Raw genomic sequence first — 25995 nt, forward strand, 5'->3', positions numbered from 1 at the left:
AACATTTGGTATTTATCTTTCTGTTCCTGGTTTGTTTCACATAACATAATGTCCTTCAGGTTCATCCACCTTGCCACAAATCACAAAGTTTCATTCTTTATGTGAATTTAAGGGTTATTTCCCTTAAGCAAGAAGAAAGTATTGCCTTATATACACAATGGAGAAGAGATTTATTTGTAAAGATTATTTCTTAGGTTATTTATCTACGGGATTTATTTGTAAAGACCAAATATGTTTGGATTTTCAGATTGTCTAGCAATATTATCCTCCTGGATAACCCTGATACCAATCAATTCACCATCTTCTAACTCTCGTCCCTCCCTCCCTAACTTGTTCTACACCTATTACCTAAGCATTCGAGATACGCCAAAGGAAATAAAAAAGTACTCCTTCAGGAAGCCCAATACAGACAAAAGAGGTAATGAATACTGTAATGATCTAAGTGCTGTCAGGTACTAGATGCTATTAAGTTAATAAAAGAATTGAGTAAAGGTCCCTGTCTTTGAGAACTTATATTCTATTTGGAGAAACATGGGGGGAAATCGTGGCTAATAACTAGCAAATATAACATGCTAGGCCAAGGAGTAGAGATAATTAAGAGAACTAGTCGAGAAGGCACTGGTTATTAAAAAATGGACAGGATTTATGAAAACTCTCATGAAAGGTTGGACTTCATGATCCTACAGTCAATCTAGCTGTTCTGGGCTTATGAACCCCGGCGACCCCATCCAGAAACCAGGAGAAGCACAAACCGGCGCCAGATTCGCTACCACCTGCCCGACCCTTCAGCCCGGGGAAACCCAGAAGTGGGAGCAGCAAGCTCTGGAAGCTGCAGACGAGGCAGGCGGAAGAGGCGGGGCTTCGCGGGCTACGTCATCGGGGCGCCGGAGGCCCGCTGCGCCTGGCGGTTTGAAGCAAACAGGCAGCGCGCGACAATGGCGGCAGCTGGTGCAGTTTTGGGGCCATTGGTGACGGGTCTGTACGACGTGCAGGCTTTCAAGTTTGGGGACTTCGTGCTCAAGAGCGGACTCTCCTCCCCCATCTACATCGATCTTCGGGGCATCGTGTCTCGACCGCGTCTTCTGAGTCAGGTGCTAGCCCAGGAAGGGGAAGGACAGGGCTTGGTGGCGGGAAAGAGGACCAGGAAATGGAAGAGGGTGACAGGAGTTGGGCCGTGAGTGAGAGCAAAAGAGCCAAGCAGGCAGTCCAACCCTACTCTTGGTCTGGGGAGTAAGCATAAGAAGCACAGAGGCCAGGGGTTGTTGGACTCTTTGAGAGTCGTCTGTTCTTTCACCCACAGGCTTAGACACGTGTTTTGCAAAAGTCGGGAAACCCAGTTTGGAACCCTGTCTGGCACTGAAGCACACTTGAATGAATTCTGTGTATTTAACTCTAAGAAGATTAGACTTGAGGCCGGGCGTGGTGTCTCATGACTGTAATACCAGCATTTTGGGAGGCCTAAGTGGGCGGATCAACTGAGCCCCAGGAGTTCCAGACCCCGTCTCTACAAAAAATTAGCTGGGTGTGGTGGCGCACGCCTGGTACGCTGAGGGGGGAGGATCACCTGAGCCTGGGAGGTGAAGGCTGCAGTGAACTGTCATTGTGCCACTGCACTCCAGCCTGGGCAACAGTGAGACCCTTCCTCAAAAAACAAACAGACCGGGAAAACGTAGGTGGGCAGATAATTCAGCAGCTGGGAAAATACTTGTGAGAAAAGAAAAATAGAACAACCTGAACCCTGTGATGTATACAAAATTTATCAGAGCCTAGAGAGACTTCAGCCATGCTCCCCCATGCAGCCCTGGGGACAATTATCTATTTATTTTTTAGAGGGGGTCTCTCTTATGTCACCATGGCTGGAGTGCAGCTCTGTGATCATAGCTCACTGCAGCCTGGAACTCCTGGGCTTAAGAGATCTTCCTGCCTCCGGTGAGCACAGAGGCTCATGCCTGTAGTTCTAACTCTTTGGGAGGCTGAGGGGATGGATCACTTAAGGTCTGTAGTTTGAGACCAGCCTGGCCAACATGGTGAAACCCCGCCTCTACTGATAATGCAAAAATTAGCCGGGTGTGGTGGTGCGCACCTGTAATCCCAGCTACTCAGGAGGCTGAGGCAGGAGAATCAGGAGGTTGCAGTTAGCCGAGATTGAGCCACTGCACTCCAGCCTGGGCAACAGAGGGAGACTGTCTCAAAAAAAAAAAAAAAAAAAAGAGAGAGAGATCCTGTTACCTCAACCTCTGAGTAACTAGAACTAAAGGCGTGTGCCATCATGCCCACCAAATTAAAAAAATTTTTTTTTGTAAAGAGGAGGTCTCGCCATACTGCCCAGGCGCATCTCGAACTCCTGGCCTCAAAAGATCCTCCCGCCTTGGCGGCCTCCCAAGTAGCTGGGACTACAAATGCCTGGTGCCACCACTGGGCTACCTCATGTTATTTCAATGCAAATTCGTGGTGAACATAGGAACTGCCCCTTCTTTTGCTTTAAAAATCCACTTGTAACTACTGTAATCGAAGCCTATGGTCAGGGCAACTTAAGTTTATGCTTCGGGTTGCACTCCTCGAAATTGGCACACATTTGTGTTCTACTTGTATTAATTTTGCCTCAGCCTCTTCCTTTTAGGTCCACACTTGGAAGGGCTGTTTGGAAAGGGGAGTTGAATTTTGCACTGTGCGGCCAGAAGCACTAATTAAGACCAGAAGGTGGACATATTGGGAAAGCAGGTTTTTAGTCAATATAAGGAAAATGTTTATACAAATTAGAGGTTTCTAATACAGTGCTTCTAAACTTTGAGTATATATGAATTACCTGGGAATTTTGTTAAAATACAGAATCCAGTTCTGTAGCTCTGAGACTGGACCTGAGGTTGTGCATTTCTAACAAGGTTCCAGCTGAAACTGCAGACCACACTGAGTAGAGGGCCATAAATATGTTTTCCAATAGAGTTTGCTACTTGCCACTAGTTACTATTGAGCATTATGAATTTTTAAGTTTAAATAGTCATATATGACCAGTGGCTGTCATTTTGGACTGCTCAGATGGAGGACATTTCCATCATTGCAGAAAGTTCTATCTAGAAGACATGTAAGTTTCCTCAGCCCACTTAAGGGTTTATGTTCACTAGGGACCACTTTGTGTGGTTATTGTAAAAAGTATTAAGGTAGCTTGGACTATTAAGGTTATGGTACTTTGGACTATTAACTTCTCACCATCCAGAATCTTGCTATGGTGTATCTCAGCGGTGTGGAGAATTACTAAGGATTTTCTAGGGAAAAATTGATTTATTTTAATAAGCCAGCTGATAAATGACAGAAAAGGTTTTTTGATAACTAGATCATGGTGTGTGTGTGTGTGTATGTATGTATGTATATGTATTTTGGTGATTAATTGGTGAGGAGTTCAGGACATGGAGAGACTTGGATATAACAAAACTCCTTTTCACATCTTATTTATGCGAATAGAATTTCTCAGTATTTACACCCCAAAAAGCAATATAATTTATGCTAAACTCTAACTTCCCTTAATAAGTGATATTTGACTATAGTACTATATATACATTAGTGTACATAAAGTAATTGGAGAGTAAAGGTAGCATTAACTCACTAAAAATGCATTTTCCAAATCTATTTTTATCCCTCTGTCAAAATTTGCAAAACATGTTTTAATTAATCATGTGCTTGTAATAATTTAATAAGAATTCTCTTCTTTAAAAAGTATAATTTCCATTTTCTTTTCCTCAAGAGAATAATTTATCTTCAGTCCTTAAGGATTCAGCTTCTTACATGGGCTTTGGTGGGGGTCATGAGGCAGCACCCACAGGTTTAAATCAGGGTCGGATATTTGGTCCTTATGGGATTCACAAGATGGATTACTACTGACTACTTTGCTGTGAATGGCACAACTCACACAGTAATGTAGCTTTGTATACAGTTTGAGAAGAACATAGGAGGCAAAGATGCTCACTGCAGAATGTCCCTCACTGCTGCGGCCTCTACTGTGTTTTGCATGATGGGCTTCTTAATAGTCTTTTCCTTGGGCATGTATCAGACATAGTACGTGCAACTACTGGTCACAGCCCTTTTTGGCACGATCATTGTTCCTTTCTTTTCTTTGTCATCTTGGAAGTAAGGACCTGAGAGAGCTACAGAATTCTTGACACCTAGAGACTTATGGTCATGGGAAATTTTTTTAAATTACCATTTTAAATTTCAGTTTACATACATATGGACAAGTATGACAGAGGGATTAGTAAAAGCTTTTCAAGTATAATCATATATTGCTTTAGAATAAAATTCTCTGGACACAGTAGAGTGAAACTTTGAGTTGGAAAAAGATGTAAAAAATTTTAAACTTTTCATAGTCAGAAATTTCATGTTGTGTTTTTTTTTTTTTAAATGGAGATGGTGGGTATCCAGTCATTGTAGCATTTGTATTCCAAGTGTATTCCTTAAGAAGAGTGATAAAACAGTTCTGAGATAATATGTTAATATTTTTAGTACTAGAAATTACATTCTTTGCAACTTAAAATAATCAAAGATTGTGGGGAAAAGAAAGAGAGACCAGACTGTTGCTGTGTCTGTATAGAAAGAAGTAGACATAAGAGACTCCATTTTGTTCTGTATTTGAGATGCTGTTAATCTGTGACCCTACCCCCAACCTTGTCCTTGCAAGAGACATGTGCTGTGGTGACTGAAGTTTTAACGGATTTTGGGCTGTGCAGGGTGTGCTTTGTTAAACAAGTGCCTGAAGGCAGTATGCTTGTGAAAAGTCATCACCATTCTCTTAATCTCAAATACCCAGGGACACCTACACTGCCAAAGGTCGCCAGGACCTCTGCCTAGGAAAGCTAGATATTGTCCAAGGTTTCTCCCCATGTGTTAGTCTGAAATATGGCCTCGTGGGAAGGGAAAGACCTGATCATCCCCCAGCCTGACACCCGTGAAGGGTCTGTGCTGAGGAGGACTCGTAGTATAAGAGGAAAGAAGGCCTCTTGGCAGTTGAGATAGAGAAAAGCACGTCTCCTACCGTCTCTGGGCAATGGAACATTTACTGAGAAAGGAGAAAACCGCCTTAGGGCTGAAGGTGCTCTTTATGCACTAAAAAGGTTTATGGAGATATTTGCATATACATATCAAGGCACAGCACTTTTCCTTAAACTTATTCATGTCACAGAGATCTGTATTCACATGTCTTACTGCTGACCTTCTCCCTACGATGATCCTATTATCCTGCCACTTCCCTTTTTCCAAGATGGTAAAGATAATGATCAATAAATACTGAGGGAACTCAGAGACGGGTGCATGGGTCCTCTGTATGCTGAGCGCCGGTCCCCTGGGCCCACTTTTTCTTTCTCTATACTTTGTCTCTGTGTCTCATTTCTTTTCTCAAGCCTCTCGTTCCACCTAACAAGAAACGCCCACAGGTGTGAAGGGGCAGGCCACCCCTTCAATAGATTTTGGTTTTTTTACTCTTTAGAAGTACTGGAGTAAACCTATGATCTAGTTCACAAAGCAACTCAGTGATTGCTTGCTTTTCTTTTTTAAAAATGAGGTGGTCTTGGGTGGGAATGTGTATTCTAACATTAAAATGTGATAATTTATGTGGAAAAGGAGATTATAAAATAGCAATTCACACAATAGTCTGTATTTATGAAACTTCCTAATTGAAGGCTTCTTTCAGGAAATATAACTAAAAGATGATAGGTTTAGATACTCAGCGTAATGGGTTACTGAGGGAAACCATGGAGTCATCCTTAGTCATTGGGGTCAACATCATGAGCTTCCCCAACACATCTCAGGTTGCCTTCAGAACAGATTCTGAGTCTGGCTGAATAGATTCGTTCTTGTGTTTTTAGATTTATGTTTGTGTACTGGGTTTATGGAGAGAGTAATAAAAAGGCATTTTTTTTTCCTCCAATGAAGTTTGAGACTTACCCCACTGGTTTATTACTGTCTTTACTGTTATGTTGTTACATGTTTATACACTATTTAAAGTAGTTACAATAAAACATTGTTTATGTGTTCATTTTCTTACAGGTTGCGGATGTTTTATTCCAAACTGCCCAAAATGCAGGAATCAGTTTTGACACCGTGTGTGGAGTGCCTTATACAGCTTTGCCATTGGCTACAGTTATCTGTTCAACCAATCAAATTCCAATGCTTATTAGAAGGAAAGAAACAAAGGATTATGGTAAAATAAAAGTAACATAAAGCATTAAGTTAATTAATCTGTAACATCATACTGTTAGAATTTTTCAGCTTCTGCGCACTAATATTTTACCAGAGTCATCTTGAGTCCCTTAAGTTGTTACTGCTTGTGGAATTTGTAATTGTTACTATAAGTCACCTTCCTTTTTTTAGACTAGGGGTGAAATGCTTTGCATTGATTAGGAAATGAAAAGTGCTTTTTTTGGTACTGTATCTATGAAACCCCAACATTTTTTTTTTTACCAGCCCTTCCCTCATCAGCAAAATGTTGTAACAGCACATACTTTCCCAGTATGTTTGTGTTTAAACTTCATGAAAAGTAATCCATGGATAAAATTACTCTCATAAAGTAGCCTAAACACCTCAGAGAGATATTCGTGTGGGTTCATGGCAATAGATTATCAGGTGACTTGCTTTAAAACCTGAAAATTTGTCCAGGCGCCATGGCTCACGCCTGTAATCCCAGCACTTTTGAAGGCCGAGGTGGGCAGATCACCTTGAGGTCAGGAGTTCGAGACCAGCCTGACCAACATGGTTAAACTCCGTCTCTACTAAAAATACAAAAATTAGCTGGGTTTGGTGGTGTGCACCTGTAGTCCTAGCTACTGGGGAGGCTGAGGCAGGAGACGTGCTTGAACCCAGGAGGTGGAGGTTGCAGTGAGCTGAGATTGTGCCACTGCACTCCAGCCTGGGCGACAAAGTGAGACCCTATTTCAAACAACAACAAAAAAAACCCCTGAAAATTGGCCAGGCACAGTGGCCAGTTGTAATCCTAGCACTTTGGGAGGCCAAGGCGAGAGGATAGCTTGAGCCCAGGAGTTCGAGACCAGCTTTGGCAACATAGTGAGACTTTGTCTCTACAAAAATAGAAAAAGAATACACAATTAGCTGAGTGTCGCAGTTACATGGGAGGCTGAGGCAGGAGGATGGCTTGAGCCCAGGAGCTGAAGGTTACAGTGAGCTATGATTGTGCCACTGCACTGCACCCTGAGTGACAGAGCAAGGCTATCAAAAAATAAATAAAACCTGAAAAGCAATCTTAATGATAGTAAGGAATTAATGGGCTTTTTTGTTTATGTTGGTGTATTAGTGTTTTGTTACTTTTTTTTAAATCCTTCTGCAGATGCATTCTAAAAATTTTTATGATAAAGAAACAGTTGAGTTTTTGCTGCATAAGGGCAGTGTTAGTTTTTCTGTTTTTTGTTTTTTGTTTGAGACAACGTCTCACTCTGTTGCCCAGGCTTGTCTTGAACTCCTGGTCTCAAGCCATCCTCCTGCCTCATCCTCGCAAAGTGCTGGGATTACAGGTGTGAGCCACTGCACCCAGCTGAGATTTTCTGAGCTAAAAAAAAAAATCTATATGAATCCCTACCCATAAGAAAACTCTTATTTCTGTTTTCTTATTTTATGTTTTAAAAAATGTTTCTGGAATGAAATTACGCATTTTTAAATATGTTATAAATACTTGCAGTCTTGTGTTCTAGCTTAAGCTGATTCAGTTAAACTTGCCAATTGTTCAAGAGGCAGAAAGGATTTGATGAGTCTATGAAGTCTACAGCCCAAGTTATTTACAATTTGTACATTATCTGAAAATAGTCTGTAGTGGAATTTAGGGTAGAGAAGTATATATTTAATCACGTTGCATTATATAATTCTTTAGATTGTAGTAATGGGTCTAAATGATTGCTGAATATTTTTCCTTCTGAATTTGTATCTTCAAAAAGCCAATTATTTGGCTGATATTGAATAGTGAACTTATAATACTTTGATGGAAAAAGGAATTATTTCATTGATGATATTGGATTTTTCTGTTTCATAACTTTCCTTGATCTTGGTGATCCTGCTGTAAGAAACTCTGTATTTAGGCTGGACGTGATAGCTCACACTTATAATCCTAGCACTTTGGGAGGCTGAGGCGGGAGGATTGCTTGAGCTCAGGAGTTTAAGACCAGCCTGGGCAACATAGTGAGACCTCATCTCTGTGATAAAACAAAATTTTTTAAATAAAAAAAAAAAACCTCTATTTGAAAATTTGATCATAAAACACATTAAGCCGTGTTTATAATGTAAAATAATTTACCTGATTTACTATAAATATACTGTATGTGTAACTGGCAAGTTTGGTATACAGAATTGGCTTTATACATAAATATACTGTATGTGCAACTAGCAAGTTTGGTATACAGAGTTGGAATACACATATACTGTGTGTGTAACTGGCAAGTTGTGTGTATATATATACACACATATACCTACATATTTAAATTTGGAATCAGCGAAATTTTTTCTTTTCTAGGAACTAAGCGTCTTGTAGAAGGAACTATTAATCCAGGAGAAACCTGTTTAATCATTGAAGATGTTGTCACCAGTGGATCTAGTGTTTTGGAAACTGTTGAGGTTCTTCAGAAGGAGGGCCTGAAGGTCACTGATGCCATAGTGCTGTTGGACAGAGAGCAGGGAGGCAAGGACAAGTTGCAGGCGCACGGGATCCGCCTCCACTCAGTGTGTACGTTGTCCAAAATGCTGGAGATTCTCGAACAGCAGAAAAAAATTGATGCTGAGACGGTTGGGAGAGTGAAGAGATTTATTCAGGAGAATGTCTTTGTGGCAGCGAATCATAATGGGTCTCCCCTTTCTATAAAGGAAGCACCCAGAGAACTCAGCTTCAGTGCACGTGCAGAGCTGCCCAGGATCCACCCAGTTGCATCGAAGCTTCTCAGGCTTATGCAAAAGAAGGAGACCAATCTGTGTCTATCTGCTGATGTTTCAGAGGCCAGAGAGCTGTTGCAGCTAGCAGATGCTTTAGGACCCAGTATCTGTATGCTCAAGACTCATGTAGATATTTTGAATGATTTTACTCTGGATGTGATGAAGGAGTTGATAACTCTGGCAAAATGCCATGAGTTCTTGATATTTGAAGACCGGAAGTTTGCAGATATAGGAAACACAGTGAAAAAGCAGTATGAAGGTAAGTGTATTATTCAGGAATCTGCAAGAATCAGAAATCCAGCTTAAACTGAAGAAAAAAAGGAAATGCTCATGTCACTGAAAGTCCATTCATAGAGCAGGCTGTCAAGCGTGGTTGGATCCAGGAGCTCAAGTGATATCTTCATGACTTGCTTTCTCTCCATCTCTCAGCTCTGCTTCTCTGTTGACTTCTTTCTCAGGTAGGCATACTCTACATGCTCACCGTAAACCAGTCACTCTAGCTGGGGATATAGAATACCTTCATTAACTAGCCTGGACAGTCTGCTCTGCAACTGTAAGGTTGTTAACCCTGACCTTCTTGAAATAAGAACCAGTCAGGGATAATTTCCTTAAATAAAATGGGTGTGCTAGTACCAGAAGAAGGGTATGTGTCTGGTCTAGCAAATTTGACAGATGTCCTTAGCAGAATATGATGTTTTGAATGAAAATTCCACATAAAGGAAACAATGAGAAAGAAATATAAAATGGTAAGATTTATTTGTAGCAGAAAGAGTTCTATTGAGAAACATTATTTAAAGATTTTTATTTTATCAAATAGGGAATCAAAGTAGTGCATGTGTTGGTTGAGACAAATGCTTAGTTCTACTGCCTATTCTATGCAAATTTCTGTCTACGTTTTTCCAACTATGTGATCAGACTGTATAATGCATTTTTCACTTAACCTTGTAACAGATATTTGGTCATGTTATGTAACATTTTTAGTAGGTATCTTTGAGGTAACTTTTCTTTAATGTATGCATGTTCATAAGCTATTTGTTTAAAACAGATTTGTCTTTAAGTGACTTCTTCATGTGCTTAAGATGTCCTGCCCTCATCACATTGTCCAGCTTACTTTAGCTGATTGACTGATGTAAGAGTTTTATACAAACTTTCTTCAGCTCTGCATAGAGTTTTTTCGAAAATCAGGCTTCTTACTGTCCGCTTTTAAAAGGAATATAGTTGCCCATTGAAATTAGGTAGCTAAGGAGATCTAAGGAACATGTAGAAATATTGAAAAGCTGCTGAGACACCCCTGCAGAGTGAAAACTTGTCATCTTCAAGAAGAATTTTATTTTTATGATTATTATTTTTTTAGACAGGGTCTTACTCTCTCGCCCAGGCTGGAGTGCAGTGGTGCAATCTTGGCTCGCTGCAACCTCCACCTCCTGGGCTCAAGTGATCCTCCCACCTCAGCCTCCCAAGTAGCTGGGACTACAGGCACACGCCACCACACCTGGCTAATTTTTTGTGTTTTTGGTAGAGATGGAGTTTTGCCATGTTGCCCAGGCTGGTCTTGAACTCCTAAACTCAAGCAGTCTGCCCACCTCAGCCTCCCAAAGTACTGGGATTACAAGCATGAGCCACCATGCCCAGCTTCAAGAGGAATTTTTAAATGTTGTTATCCTTGACATCAATAAATGTTTGTCTTCACTGGAGTCCCTTTCTGATAGCATGAGTTTTATTTGTGGTCATGAGCTTCAGCCTGCAAGGAAAAACAGTCCTGTTAGTGTTCCTGATAAGCCAAGCATAGACCTTGGAAGTTTTTTTCTCATTGTGATCTCTTACCCAGCTACTTACCTAAATAACAGATACAGTTTTCACAGATGGAACCATGGGTCTGCTGATAATCACTAAAGTTCCTGAAGAGTTTGATTCTCTCATTAACGTGTTACTGGGAGATTATTTCATATTGCAGTTGGTTGGATAAGAGGTTAGAGGTTTTTGTTTGAAAATCGGCAAATATCTTTTTTTCCCCTTCTTCTTAGGAGGTATCTTTAAAATAGCTTCCTGGGCAGATCTGGTAAATGCCCACGTGGTGCCAGGCTCAGGAGTTGTGAAAGGCCTGCAAGAAGTGGGCCTGCCTTTGCATCGGGGGTGCCTCCTTATTGCGGAAATGAGCTCCACCGGCTCCCTGGCCACTGGGAACTACACTAGAGCAGCGGTAAGTTTTGGGGTGACTGGGTGAGAGGGGGCAGGGGCTGCTATGCTGCATGCTATAGGGCAAGAAGATATCTCCTAATCTGGCATCTCTGGAACCTCTGCCAAAAAAAAATCCAGCTCTTGTTAGTGTGACAGTATATTAATAGTAGTTGGATAGAATTCCTTGATAGTTAATAGCATTTTATATCATGTAGTGGACACTTCAGGAATTTGAATTATACTCCAGGAGAAACTTTGAGACCCAGATAGTTAGTCAAACAAACGCTTACTAAATCTACCAAGACTTTCAGATCATTGTCTTTTTCATCTTACCGTGAATTGAGAGAAGATGAGAAGAGCTTCCCAGACATGCAGTTTCTCAGAATCTCCCAAGTCTTACAGAGATGCACATTGCCATGACAGCAGCCCACATGCAGTGGCTTTCTCTTATTCTTGTCAGATATTTTAGAATATTATATTACTTTTAAAAAATTGTCATCGGGGGTTGGGCACAGTTGCTCACACCTGTAATCCTAGCACTTTGGGAGGCCAAGGCGGGAGGATTGCTTGAGGCCAGGAGTTTGAGACCAGCTGGATGTCATAGTGAGATTTCCTCTCTACAAACAAATGAAAAAGAAAATTAACCAGGCATGGTGGTACATGCCTATAGTCCCAGCTACTTGGGAGGCTGAGGTGGGAGGATCACTTGAGCTTAAAGATCAAGGCTGCAGGGAGCCATGATCATGCCACTGCACCTCAGCCTGGGCAAGAGTAAGAGCCTATCAAAAAAAATAAAAAACTAAAAAGCCCCAAGAAAATCCCCATGATTTTTTTCCCCCATGTGAAGATTCTAGAAGTAAAGGATTTCTATTTTTTCATGTTATTTCAAAGACTGTCTGGAGACTTAACTCATATGGCCCTACAGTCACGTTTTAACCCTATCCCTGAATTGACTATAAATGTCTGATTTCCCAAGTCTCATAAGCATGGTCAGTTTTAATATTTGGCATTCTGGGAGTCTGGGTCTGGCTCAAGGACAAGACATGACTTGTTTGTTGGCGGTAGTAGTTGGTGGCAAGAATATATCAATGTGTCTCAGGTCTCGAAGTACTGAAGCTAGAGTGCAGTGGTGGTACCCAGTCAGGTCTCCGGGAAGTATCAAATAAGAAGGGAAGTACAGAGTCACGTCTCTGGGAGGGGAAAGTACCAAATCAGAAAGCCAGGCAGACCTTCTAAAGATACTTTTATGAATGTGAGATACTAGTGTAGAAACTGGGGAGACCAGTTGATGTTACAGAAGAGGGAAAGTGGTAGAGGTAAGATTTCTTTAGCTCTTGAAAGCATAGCTGTTCTTTACATGACAGCTGCCTTTGGATATGGAGTACCCCGTCTGTAGATAGTCAGTAAGCCTTAAATGTGGTTGCATACCATTATAATATGTTCTAGAGAACTCACCTCAAATACTTTTTGGAACTAGGTGGGTCACCAAACATTATTAGAAATAAGAAGTTATGCAGCATCTTGATTTTAGATGCACATAGTATAGGATTTCTGTTTTAAGTATGGTTTATTGCAGGAAGGGAAGGGAAAGGGTCATCTCAGAGTCTTAATGAATCAAGTGTGTTTTATTATGGTTTCTATTTAAGATGACCTGTTTCAGATATAGTAACTTTATATATATGGAATGAGAAAAGGCATCTATAATACAGCAAAGTTTCTAACTAGATAATAGAGCATAAGCCGGGCATGTTGACTCACACCTGTAACCCCAGCACTTTGTTAGGCCAAGTCGGAGGATCCCTTGTGCCCAGGAGTTCAAGACCAGCGAGGGCAATATAGTGAGACCCCATGTCTTTTTTTTTTTTTTAAGTTTTTTAAAAAATAGAGCATATTTTTACTTTTATTCTGTGTGATTAACTGTTTTCTTGTAATATGTTCTATTACATTCCATTTAGGTTAGAATGGCTGAGGAGCACTCTGAATTTGTTGTTGGTTTTATTTCTGGCTCCCGAGTAAGCATGAAACCAGAATTTCTTCACTTGACTCCAGGAGTTCAGTTGGAAGCAGGAGGTAAATCTGGTCACTGGTCATGGCTCTTCCAAAAATGCTCCTTTACCCATGGCAGGCAAAATAAAAGTTTGCATGTTATTATACACTTGCTTAAGAGAAGCCTTCTTAGTCTAGAACAATAATGAATGAGGCCTTTGGTAACTATGTATCTTTGGACAAGTCAGTTTACTTCTTTTAGTCTCATTGTCTGTAAAATGGGGATGATAACAGTATTGACCTCATAAGGTAATCAAGAGGCTTTAATGAGGTAACATGTAGAATATTTAACACAATGTCTTGGCACAGAGTAAACACTCTGTACTTGTAAGCCCTTACTCGTAAGCCCTCATAATTCTTTGACTAGATACTATAGTTAGGGTCAAGGCTTTTAAGAATACTTAAAGTGTCTTGGATTTGGAAGATAACAAGCTATTTAACAGAATGCTTCTGGACCAGCAGAATTTAATAAAACAAAAAAGCAAAATCTAAGGATTAGGGTTTATGGATAGTCTGTGTGACCACTTGATGGGGTTGTGATAGAAAGGTTCTTGTATGTTGTAGTGGTCAGGTTAGACTTGCTCAACAGTGCCTTGTGATGATGCTGAGATGTATGCTAAAATTTTCTTCAATTGTGAGGCCAATCTTTATTGTGTTTTTTTGATATTGAACCTTTCTTGGTAATATATGAGTTTTACTTCTTTTTTATATATATATATATTGTTAAGCTTACAGATGATCTAAAATTTGACATTGAGAAAGTGTGTATTTAGGGCAACTTGAATCTATGCTTCTGGAAAAAATTTACATGAAAAAAATAATGATAAAATAAATAAGGCTGGGTGCGGTAGCTCACGCTCATAATCCCAGCACTTTTGAGGTTGAAGTGGGCAGATCACCTGAGGTCAGGAGTTCAAGACCACTTGGCCAACATAGTGAAACCCTGTCTCTACTCAAAATACAAAAATTAGCCAGGCATGGTGGTGCACACTTATAATCTCAGCTACTTGGGAGACTGAGGCAGGAGAATCGCTTGAATCCAGGAGGCGGAGGTGGCAGTGAGCCAAGATTGTGCCATTGCACTCTAGCCTGGGTGACAGAGCAAGACTCTGTCTCAAAAAAATAAATAAAATAAATAAATAAAAATAAACTTTACTATTGAAAAGAGTTGGTGAGCATCTTTCTCCGTTTGATGTCTCTGGCCTATCCAGTGAGTCTCTTCAGCTCCTGTTTTTACCCAGTTGCTATACAAAAGGGGAACGAAAGTAGGGGCACGTTTTTATTTAAAGCTGGTTAGATACTTTTTCTGAGAAGTCATGTGACAGGTTTTCTGATTTTTGTATTATGTGAAACTATAGTTTTTGTGTTTCTTGCAGGAGATAATCTTGGCCAACAGTACAATAGCCCACAAGAAGTTATTGGCAAACGAGGTTCCGATATCATCATTGTAGGCCGCGGCATAATCTCAGCAGCTGATCATCTGGAAGCAGCGGAGATGTACAGAAAAGCTGCTTGGGAAGCGTATTTGAGTAGACTTGGTGTCTGAGTGCTTCAGATACATTTTTGTGAAGACATTGAAAATGTGACAGTCCCCCTGAAAGTCACTAGCTGGAAATAATCCAATTATTCCTGCTTAGATTCTTCCACAGGGCCTGTGTAAGAATAGGTTCTGGAGTTATCATGGACTTTAGGAAATATTGAGTAGTTTGTAATCACTGCATTGATACTATAATAAGTTCATTCTCAAGCTTGCTTTTTTTGAGACTGGTGTTTGTTAGACAGCCACAGTCCTGTCTGGGTTAGGGTCTTCCACATTTGAGGATCCTTCCTATATCTGTATGGGACTAGACTGCGTTGTTATTCTTTTATTTAATTTTTTTTTTTTTTTTTTTTTTTTTAGACGGGATCTCGCTCCATTTCCCAGGATGGAGTGCAGTAGTGAGATCACGGCTCCTTGCAGCCTTGACCTCCCAGGTGATCCTCCCTGCTCAGCTTCCAGAGTGGCCGGTACTATAGGCATGCACCACCACATCCAGCTAAACTTCTTTATTATTTGTAGAGATGAGGTCTTGCTATCTCACCCAGGCTGGTGTCAACTCCTGGGCTCAAGCGATCCTCCTGCCTTAGTCTCAAAAGTGCTGGGATTATAGATGTGAGCCACTGTGCCCAGCCTATTTGCAGTAAGACAAAAATTCTAGAGCACCGATAGGCTAAAGTCAGCACAGCTTTTCTTGTGTCCTGTATTCTCTGTCTAATGTGTTGCCCAAATAATATCTAATTGTTAGCCATTCTCCTCCGTCTCCGGCCTAAAAGTGACAGTCCAGGTATCCACATGGGCTGGTTCCCAGAACTGCCATTGCTTACTCTCCAAAGAGGGGAAGGTGGGGAAGGGGAAGGTGACTGCAGCTCAGCTCCTGAGCTAGTATCTGGCTGTTATTTCAACAACTGGAGTTGGAGTTTGGGCTCATTTTTTCCCCTAGCCAGCAATTATTGACCAGTGGTAACACGAGTGACCGCTTCCTGTGACTGACTTCACAATTAGGAGGTCTAAGATTCCATTTGGGGATTGTTTAAGGATTCCACATAATTGTCCCAACTGTCATTAGTAGAGGGGAGGTCAGCCTTCATTAATAAAGAGAAAACCCACATTCAAGGTGGTGGTTGAGCAGGGGCAGGGTGAGGGCTGTCCGGGTGCTGACTGCGCCAGCACACTCACATTCCTTCTCATTTGGGGCCCACCTGCAGGAAGTGGCACAGGATCAGCCATTTCCCCACCCTTGTCAGCCGATGGCCCACTCTTCTCTAATGACTCAGAGGAATGCCTAGTACTTTTTTTTTTTTTTCTTTTTTTTTTTTTTTTGAGACAGTCTCACTCTGTCGCCCAGGCTGGAGTTCAGTGGCATGATCTCGGCTCACTGCAACTTCCACCTCTCTGGTTCAAGCAGTTCTCCTGCCTCAGCCTTCCGAGTAGCTGGGACTACAAGCCTAGGATTTTTAACTCAGGTTTTTATTATGTTCCCTCCTGAAGTTTTTACTTCAAGAGCTTCTGCTCTAAAGTCCAATTTGAGCTTCATGTCCCCAGTGCTGCATTTCCAGGGAAATTTGGTCTGTGGGAGAGAGACCAGCTATCAAGGAAGAAGTGACCAGAAGGAACAGGAAGGGAGTTGGCCCTCAGGGCTACTCTGGGGAAGCCGAAAGTCGTGAAGGGGAGAAGAACTTTCTGAGAAAAAATTGCAGAAATCTCTTAGGTGTCTTCAGTGTTGAGAGGCCTTTGGAGTGATGTGCTGAGGTCTCAGTGCCCACCTCCCTGGCTGTCACTTCCATGTGGCAGTGGTTCTCCCACTTTAGCAGGTATCAGAGTCACCTGGAGTCTTGTCAAAACAGGTGCCCAGCCCCACCCCCAGCGTTTCTGACTCTGGGTACCTCTGGGATGGGTCTTGAGAATTTGCATTTCCAAAAAGGTCCCAGTTGATGCTGCGGTTGCCTGCGCAGGGACTGGACTTTGAGAACCACTACACTGGTTATTCACATATCTGCCTCTGCAGTGAGACAGCCTTGAGGTCTGCCTCCTCCTGCTGAGAGTCTCACGCTCCTGTCCTTCCTTTAGAAATGTGAGCTCCTGCCATCTCCAGGACACAGGCACTGTTCCTGTTGAGGAACCCTATTTTATAGGATCCCTGCTAAGATGACTTGAGGGAAAATGAGAGGGGGCTCGAATAATCACCCAGCCACTGGCACTTATTGAAAGTGTAGGTCCTTGTGCCCCACACCATCAGAGATTCTGCTTTAGCAGATTTGTGGTTTGCCCAGCGGCCTGGGCGTGTGCATTTCTAGTGGGTGCCTCAAGTGATCTGGCGGTTTCTTAAGAGTCAGCCCAGTACTGCAGGTCTCTTACCTAAGCAGAAGCACAGTCTGGCATGAAAACTTTAGAAGACAAGTTGATTCAGGCAGCGAAGAACTTGGGCTATACAAGTCCTGTTCTTCAGCATTGAAGTATTTTGGAGGCATTAGATAATTTAACCCTTTCTTAGTCAAGGAATATTTACAGAACACGATCTCTGGGCATTGTAACTCCTGGTCTTAGTGGGAAATAATAGGGACCCCATGTCTCCATGGGGTGCACAGAATATCTGTGAGACTGATGGAATGGAGAACGCCACCCCCAGCCTCTCCAGGTACTCGAGGCATTCTGTAGAACATCAGCCCATAGATTGTGTGTGTGTGTGTGTGTGTGTGCGTGCGCGCGCGCGCACGCGCCCACGCTGGAGGAACCTAAGAAACTATTTGGTACACCTCTTATTTTAGAACTCCAAAAGTGTAGCTCCAGAATCGTAAAGGGATCTGCTCAGTCTCACAGCCAGCCTGTGGATCTCAGTCCCAACACTCACCCTTGTGCTACTGAGTCAGCTCTAGGAAAATCTGCCAAAAGTATGCCCAGGGCCGGTTTGTTGTTTTGTTTTGTTTGTTTGTGACAGGGTCTTCACTCTGTTGCCCAGGCTGGAGTACATCACAGCTTACTGCAGCCTTGACCTGGGCTCAAGCGATCCTCTTGAGAGTCTCTCGAGTGGCTGGAACTACAGGCGTGCACCACCACGGCTGGCTAAGTTTTTAAAATTTTTTGTAGAGACAGTGGAGGGGTTCTCACTGTGACTCAGTGTGTGCCCGACAGCAGAGCCCACAGCCACACCAGTTACAGTGGTTGCCATCTGGGTCATGAGAACTGGCTGCCAGGGGTGCAGCCACAGGAGAGCCAACTGCAGAGGGTGCTGGCGCCTGAGCTAGCTGCTAATGCTGCCGTGGGTGCACTTCTCATCCAAAGTGCCCAGTGGGTGGGAGTCACTCAGTACCAGTTCTGAGCCTGAGCCCAAACTCTCATGTTTCTGCTAACCCCTCTCTGGCTTCTGCCACCAATGAGAAGAATATGCCCTGGTTAGCCCATGACCTCCAAAGAGCAAGAGAAAGTAGAGCAGAGCCTACTCCAGCTTCCCCCTGTCCAATGTACGAAGGTCCCACCGATCTGTAAGCCTGGGAGTGTGATAAATGCTTAGTAGTGCATGCCATGGAGTTCCAGAGTGGTTTATTACACAGCAATATCTAGCTAAATACTTTTAACATGTGCTGCAGCTCCCTGGATCCAGCCTGGTTACCGGGAAGACAAAAACTGGGCTCCACCAAGAACCAGTCTTCTGCCATCACCTCTGGCTGTATCAGTGATCTCTCCCAGCGAAATAGCCGCTTGGTCTTGTGTGAATCCTGTACTTGAACATAGTGGACCGAGTGTCAGTCATTGAAAATGACCATGAGTAACCCTCTGGACTCTGCAGCTTGGTTCCTTTGCCCCTTAACAGGTGGGTATGAATTGTGTCTTCAGCGCCAGGGCTGAATGAGAAAGCGCATTCGTTTTTGAAGGAATCTAACATTAAACACAAAGCATGAGAAAAATCAGGGCTCATTGGAGTTACATTTTTAAAATATATTTTTTAACAGTTATAGATATTAGATATAATATGTAATAGTATATATAAATAATATATGTTGCCCAGGCTGGTCTTGAACTCCTTAGCTCAAATGATGCTTTGGCTTCCCAGAGTGCTAGGATTACAGGTGTGAGCCACTGCGCCTGGCCTGTTGGAATTCTTTACATTTATTTTATAATCAGTGCTGTTTTATTAAATGCAGATTTTATTTTGGATTATAGGATGTAGAATGCCGTATTTTTCTTAGATCACAGGGCCTTTCACATTTGTAATTTGGCCTTGTATGACTTACCCTGCAATCCCTTTGTTTTCCCCATAACCCTTCCAAAGAAAGGCCACAATAGAAATACAAAGAGAAACAAAATAATTCGAATATTTTTTAACTTCTAAAGTTCAAGGTTTTGGCATAAGTCTGGTTTAGAAGAACATTTGTCTAGGCCTCTCCTTCCCACCAAGGGGGAAAGCCTTCCTCTAGACAAGAGGCAGAGGGCTCCTCAGAGTCAGATCCCGGTGTGGGCTCTCGTGTGCTGCGGCTGGATCCCAGGCAAGGAGGGAGGAAGGGCAGTCGACATCCAAAATAAGGGTGGGGAACTGTCAGCAGAGGAGGTCTGTGTCATGATTTTCAGTGCTGGGGTTGCGGGGAGCCCCGGAGAGCAGTGAAGGTCCAGAGATCCCTCGCCCCAGCTCAGCGCAGGGCAGTGGACTCAGGCCATGTGTGTGTGGGGCAGAGCCTGAGGTGACCTGAGCTTCCTGTGGCTCCAGAGGAACATTATAGAGAAGGTGAATTCTATTTTTCTGAAAAGGGCATGGGAGTTAACTGAGAAGCAAACCTGGTGGGCCTGAGAGTCTCAATCGTCATGTAAGGACAGTCAGTGGGAAGTGGACGGGCTGCAGAACCAAAGTTATCATGAGGACAAACATGTCTTCGGGGGTGCCCTTGTGCACAGACAGCTCCACAGCCCTGCCTCTGCCCCCAACGTCCCAGCACTGCGTTGTCTCCCTGTACTTAGCAGCCCTGCAGGGTGAGAGGTGAGGAGGATCCTGAAATCATGATTGTGTTTAACAAGGCATGCTGTCCTTGTTTACCTGGAACCTAGTAATGTTGTTTTCTGCCACCATTTGAATAGACACTTGAAGTAGAGATGATGTTGAGTTAAAAAAAAAAAAAAAAAACATAAAAATATGGGTTCTTTTCAAACTGTATAGATGGCCTAAAAATTCACGTTTGCTCAAGGAAAACCGGTATAGGTAGTCTTTGACCTCCTTTCCTCCCTTATCCTTTCTTCTTCCTTCTGAGGACTAAACGGATTTTTTTTTTTATCTTGCCCAAATTCCTAAGGGGTCTGGGGAGTCATGCCCTACAAGTCATACATTTTTATCAAATGGGTTTTATTTAACCCTATATATCATGACTTATTTTCCAACCTGACTCTGGTATAACCTTACGAGACAAGGAAGAAAATCAAAATATTTTACCCCCAAACATGTTTATTTGCCATATTTTGAAATGGCCCTGCAAAGCTGTTCTTTGTGGGGGAAAGTTAGCATCTCTAAAGAATCTCTATTAATATAGCTAGATCTTTTTCTTCCAGACTCTCCCAATCCTAGAGAGATTAAGATCTGAATAGGAAATATTTGTCATCTATTGTCTCTAAGGGCAGCCATTTATAAGACTTCAAAGAACTTTTGTCTCCACAATCTTAACCTGAACATTCCCTTTCTGTCAATCCCAGGTCTTTAGACAAACTCAACCAATTGTCAACCAGAAAATGTTTGAATTGACCTATAGCCTGGAAGCCCCTCCACCCCGCCACACCACCCCTGGCTTTGAGTTGTCCTGCCTTTCTGGACCAAACCAATGCATTTCTTTTTTTTTTTTTTTTTTTTTTTTTTTTTTTTTTTTTTTTTGAGACGGAGTCTCGCTCTGTCACCCAGGCTGGAGTGCTGTGGCCGGCTCTCAGCTCACTGCAAGCTCCGCCTCCCGGGTTCACGCCATTCTCCTGTCTCAGCCTCCCGGGTAGCTGGGACTACAGGCGCCGCCACGTCGCCCGGCTAGTTTTTTGTAGTTTTTAGTAGAGACGGGGTTTCACCGTGTTAGCCAGGATGGTCTCGATCTCCTGACCTCGTGATCCGCCCGTCTCGGCCTCCCAAAGTGCTGGGATTACAGGCTTGAGCCACCGCGCCCGGCCACCAATGCATTTCTTAAATGCATTTGATTGATGTCTCATGCCTCTCTAAAATGTATAAAACCAAGCTGCACCCTGACCATCTTGGGCACATGTTCTTGGGACCTACTGAGGGCTTTGTCACGGGCCGTGGTCACTCATTTGGCTCAGAATAAATCCCCCTTCAAATATTTTACAGAGTTCCACTATTTTTGTTGACACTTCCCTCACCCCCACCATCTTGCTGCCCTCTGACTTCCCCAAGCCCCTGTGCTCTCTTCTCGGGCTATAGCATTACCTCTTCCTCACTTCTATTGCCTTCTTTCCCTCTTCAACTCCATTGCCATCCAATGGGGGATGTCTCCCAACTGAAATCAAGCCTACAATCCTTATGGCTTGAGCTGAAAAGAGACCCTAAGAAAAGGTGCTGAGTGGGAGGGAAACCCAAGTATCCCTGGCTTCCCATCCTCCTGGGTCCTTAAGGTGCAGCTCATCACCCACGTGGAGATGCTCACACAAGGTGTGACCCCCACAGCCCTCAGGTGATCATGTGTTTTGTTCAGTGTTGTTTTCTTTTTTTTTTTGAGACGGAGTCTTGCTCTGTCGCCCAGGCTGGAGTGCAGTGGCCGGATCTCAGCTCACTGCAAGCTCCGCCTCCCGGTTTCACGCCATTCTCCTGCCTCAGCCTCCCGAGTAGCTGGGACTACAGGCGCCCGCCACCTCGCCCGGCTAGTTTTTTTTGTATTTTTAGTAGAGACGGGGTTTCACCATGTTAGCCAGGATGGTCTCGATCTCCTGACCTCGCGATCCGCCCGTCTCGGCCTCCCAAAGTGCTGGGATTACAGGCTTGAGCCACCGCGCCCGGCCTGTTCAGTGTATGTTTTCTAAAAAATTGTTTTATGATCATGTGTCAGGACATGAGTGCCAACCAACACATATCAGCTTATACCTGGGGCCTCCCTGATATGAAACCCTGCCAGGCCAACCCGTGTGTCTCCCTAATGGAAAGGAGTCTTTGAAGGATTGAACTTCTGTGCCAGGAAACATGACATTTGTGTCAGTTGTCATCCTCCTTCATTTAAAAAAATAGAACAGTTCCTGAGGTCTTGGTTAACGTGTGTTGTTCTCCATTGGCAGGCCTATGCAAACCTACCCCTCAAAGTCTGAGGAAGCTGAGAGGTCAGAGAAAGAGGCTAACAAATCCAGTTTCTCAGAAAGAAATATTTAATGGGGACTTAAGAACAGAAGCTATGTCTGTGTCTTGGGCAGTAGTAAGACAAGTTGTTGGATCCCTGAGCCATCATCCCCTAAACCTAGGGCTACAGACCGCAAGGAAAGAATGGATGTGATTCAGAAGGGGTGTGTAGGACAGTTGTACCTACTCTTACACAAGGAACAATAGATAAACTGGAAATCTTAGAGAGCTTTCCAGAACAGGAGTTAATCAGAAGTCAACATGGCAGATTCACTTCCAAGTTGGAGTTGCCTTGGCCTCCACATGTGTGTACCAGAGACTGCTCTTGTGATGAGGACGAAAGAGAAAGATTCAAGGAGGAAGGAGAGACATTTTATAATGTATCAGTCTGCTCTTAGAGCACTCATTTTATTTCAGTAGAGATGTATGCCCCCAAGACGGAGACTCGGATGACTCCCCCTCATGTGGCAGAATTCTGGGATAAGAAGAGACAGTCAGACTTTTTCCAGGAGCAGGTGCAGAGCAGAGGACTCTAGAGAAGGGATTCTTGAGCTTGGGTCTCACCAACCCTCACTCAAGGTGTGACTGTTCTCAATCTCCCCTTTTGTAAAATGGGGAAATACCTTCCCTGAATGTGGTATTTGTGGGTTAGTTGTGAGGATCAAATGAGGAGTTTGCTTTCAGTCACAGGGGTCTGATATTCTATGTGGGTGGGACCAATGAAGCTTTCAATGATGTGTCTTCCAGGGAGGGTGTTCTTGAAATCAAACTGAGATGATAACCCCGAGAAATAGGCTTAGTCTTTTTAGCGTCTTCTTTATTACACATTTATAGGCATTGTTCTGACAAGGGTGTCTGTAGCATTCACCAGAATGCCAAAGCAGCCCATGACCCAAAAGGGTCAAGAACTCCTACCCTAGAAGGTCAGTGAGGTGGCTGCCCCTGATGGGTTGCTCCTTGCAGTTTAGAGCTTGCCTTTTTGCACCAAGAATTCGAGGCATCTTAAAGTGAAAACGTTATGCAGCCACATATCTATCAGAAGGATCAGGATATGTGTAGAAGGGGAAGGTAGGAAGAGGATGGGGGTTGTTAATGGAGGGGGCAGTGGGATTGGGTTGAGAGGAAAAGGGGTGGCACTAAGAACCCGAGCCTCTTTTTCTCTTGTCCCCATGTTTTGAACAGTCCACTAAATGCATTTGGTTCGCAGCTTCCTAACCATCAACATACCATACCGATTATACAGTCCCCATTGTGTGACAGAAGGAAGCATCAGTCATGGGGAGAGATGGACTTCCTGACATTCACATCCAAGAGAAAGAAATTGGATGTGAAGGCCTTCTCACACATCACCCAACCCGTCTTGGAGGTGGCTCTGTCAGATGGGGCTGGCCAGGCAGCAACTGTCCTTCCCTGCTTCCCGTGGGTCCCTCCCAAAGCAGCAAATAAGCAGGCGGGGCCTTTAGGGGCTGAGAAGAACTGTTCCTCAAGCATAGCCCCCTCACCAGCACGAGAGCCTGCTCAGCTGTCTCTCCTATTCTTCTCCCTCCAGCTCCATGTCTGCACCCCTGGAGGGTCTGAAGGCCTGAATAGGAGCTGGGTCCTGACTATGAAGCCTGGAGCCCTGGGGGAGAACAGGATGCCAGGTGGGAGAAACCTAACTAGGCCTTCTCAGCTGGGGGACCTCCAGAGGAGCCCCAATGCCGAGTCGCAGCCAGGAGAAAGGCCACAGCTGAGTGCTCACAGCCTCCATGCAGGCAGTGACCCAGCTCCAGGCATGTTCACATGCCATGCCCTGTCTGCATTTCCAGTGCCCACTGGACAAACCCCCAGCTTCCTCGGGCACCTCACACCCCACAGGCGCAACACCTCCTCCGGAGCCTCATCCCAGCGCTGTCACTGTCGGCCTTTGTGTCTTTTAATTCCCCTCACCTCCTCTCTGCCAGTCTCAAAGCTTGTTACTAGCTGTATTAGTCTGCTCAGGCTGCCATAACAAAATATCACAGACTGGGTGGTTTCAACAACTGTTACTTTCTCATAGTTTTGGAGGCTGTGGAAGTTCAAGATCATGTGTCAGCAGAAATGGTTTCCCCTAAGGCCTCTCCTTTTGGCTTGCAGGCAGCCACCTTCTCACTGTGTCTTCACACAGCCTTTCCTCTCTGCAGCCCTGGGGTCTCTACCTGGTCTTATAAAGACACCAGCTGCATTGAGTTAGGGTACCACCCTATGACCTCATTTAATCGCAATTCATTCTTTAAAGACTCCATCATCTCCAAATACTATCACATTGGGGCTTTAGGGCTTACAACAAATGAATTTTTGCAGGGACACAATCCATTCCATAACAGTAGCTGAGTATACAAGGCTGTCCTCAGCAGCAAGTAGGAACCATGGTATTGGATGTCCTCCGGGGAGGGGGAGGAGCTAAAGGACATACTCCAGCAGAGAAGGACCTTCTGTCCACCCTGACATTTTTTCCCCATCTGGTTGCTCTTACCTGAAATTCATCCCAAGAGTTTTTCATGGTAATCACCTCAAGCTTTGATCCTAATTAAACAAATTTAAAAATCACATTTCTTCCCTGGAAGAGGTAGCTATTGGCCACTTTAGTTTCATAAAGTACTAGTCAATCAAGCTGTATGAGAATTCCCTTTTTTTTTTCTTTTTTGTAGAGCCAGGGTCTCATTGTGTTGCCCAGGCTGGTCTCGAACTCCTGGGCTTAGGCAATCCTCCCACCTTGCTCTCCCAAAGTGTTGAGATTACAGTCTTGAGACACCGTGCCCGACCAAAGGCCCATTTTGATAAAAGTATCTTAAAATTACAAAATGACCTATCTGGGGGTGGGTTGTGAAATGAAGCGTTTGGAATAGATTATCTTTGTGGTCACTGGCAGCTCGCTGGATAACCTTCACATCATACATTGGGTCGGAATCTCAGGAGTCAGATCTCCAAACAGCTCATTCCAAGAGCTTCCAGCAGAGGGCAGCAAGGCACCGTGAGCGCGGGTTCCGTAACATCCCTCCGCGTCAGACTGAAGACCTCCAGCTTCCACGTCAGGTGGAACTAGAACACATCTTCCTTTGCTATCTGTGACTCAAGAATGTTGTGCCCAGGCCAGGTGCGGTGGCTCACGTCTGTAATCCCAACATTTTGGGAGGCCAAGGTGGGAGGATCGCTTGAGCTTGGGAGTTCTAGACCAACCAGCCTGGGCAACATAGTGAGACCTTGTCTCTACAAAAAATAAAGTATTATCTGGGCATGATGGTGCACACCTGTAGTCCCAGCTACTTAGGAGGCTGAGTTGGGAGGATCACGGGAAACCAGGAGGTTGAGGCTGCAGAGAACTGAAATCACACCACTGCACTCCAGCCTGAGTGACCCAGTGAGACCCTCTAACAACAACAACAAAAAAACCAGAATGGCGTGCTCTTACAGAAAATGAGATTCTGAGCCAGTTAATGATTTATCTCCAGGAAACCCAAAATTAAACAGGAGAGAAACCTAAAAAGTTTCTTCCAAAATTTTTATTTTTCTCAATTCAGAAACTCTCAATGCCGCAATTTATCTGTTTAATGTTTTCATTTACATTTGGCTTTATCCCGAAAAGGGTTTAAGGCAGTATCACCAAGTTACTAGGTCTCTGTTCCATCCTATTTACACAAGATGAAGGAAACTCAATCTGTTGGTATTTGCTCCAGGTAATAGGCTCTATGTAGTGACAGGCATTTGACCATTTGACTTAATGTTTGCCAAAATGATGTAAGGGAAATTTGGTCCACAGCTTGAGGATAGATCCACTTGGAATGAAAGCATAACCTTGAAGTTATTCCAGTGACAAAAGATGATCAGTGAAAGATTTTCTAAGAGCAAGCAGGAATGAGGAGGCTGGCCTTGTGGCCAGCCTGAGATGGGGTCTTAGGAACAGTTTGTCATTCAGCAACCTCGTAACACTGAATGGCAAGCCACTTCCCCTCTCTGAGAATCAGTTTCCTCTTCTGTACATAAGGGGAGAGGGTCAGACAAC

At 43.6% G+C, this 25995-nt stretch overlaps 1 protein-coding gene across 4 annotated transcripts; it reads left to right on the plus strand.

The window, feature by feature from the left end:
* Nucleotides 1-835: 835 nt before the first annotated feature.
* Nucleotides 836-25176, plus strand: UMPS (uridine monophosphate synthetase). Of its 4 annotated transcripts, XR_746969.2 has the most exons (8): nt 887-1091; nt 6034-6187; nt 8501-9172; nt 10938-11113; nt 13047-13161; nt 18262-18485; nt 23524-23617; nt 24865-25176. XR_746969.2 is itself a non-coding variant. In XM_010354818.1 (6 exons), the coding sequence occupies exons 1-6, from the start codon at nt 936-938 to the stop codon at nt 14681-14683; spliced, it is 1443 nt and encodes a 480-aa protein (XP_010353120.1). In that variant the 5' UTR covers nt 836-935; the 3' UTR covers nt 14684-14889. The 4 variants fall into 4 exon arrangements, 1 of the variants encoding a protein (XP_010353120.1); XR_004060396.1 differs by having other exon boundaries at nt 23524-25176; XR_004060397.1 differs by lacking the exons at nt 23524-23617; nt 24865-25176 and adding an exon at nt 20348-20467.
* The last annotated feature ends 819 nt before the right edge of the window (nt 25177-25995 follow it).

The sequence above is a fragment of the Rhinopithecus roxellana genome, chromosome 1, assembly GCF_007565055.1.
Source record: "Rhinopithecus roxellana isolate Shanxi Qingling chromosome 1, ASM756505v1, whole genome shotgun sequence".
Lineage (NCBI taxonomy): Eukaryota > Metazoa > Chordata > Mammalia > Primates > Cercopithecidae > Rhinopithecus > Rhinopithecus roxellana.

Excerpts from the sequence above, each read along its gene's own strand:
- UMPS (XM_010354818.1), top strand. The coding sequence starts at position 936 with ATGGCGGCAGCTGGTGCAGTTTTGGGGCCATTGGTGACGGGTCTGTAC. Across the intron at positions 9,173-10,937 it reads AGTGAAAAAGCAGTATGAAG|GAGGTATCTTTAAAATAGCT; the intron begins GTAAGTGTATTA and ends CCTTCTTCTTAG. Across the intron at positions 11,114-13,046 it reads GGAACTACACTAGAGCAGCG|GTTAGAATGGCTGAGGAGCA; the intron begins GTAAGTTTTGGG and ends CATTCCATTTAG.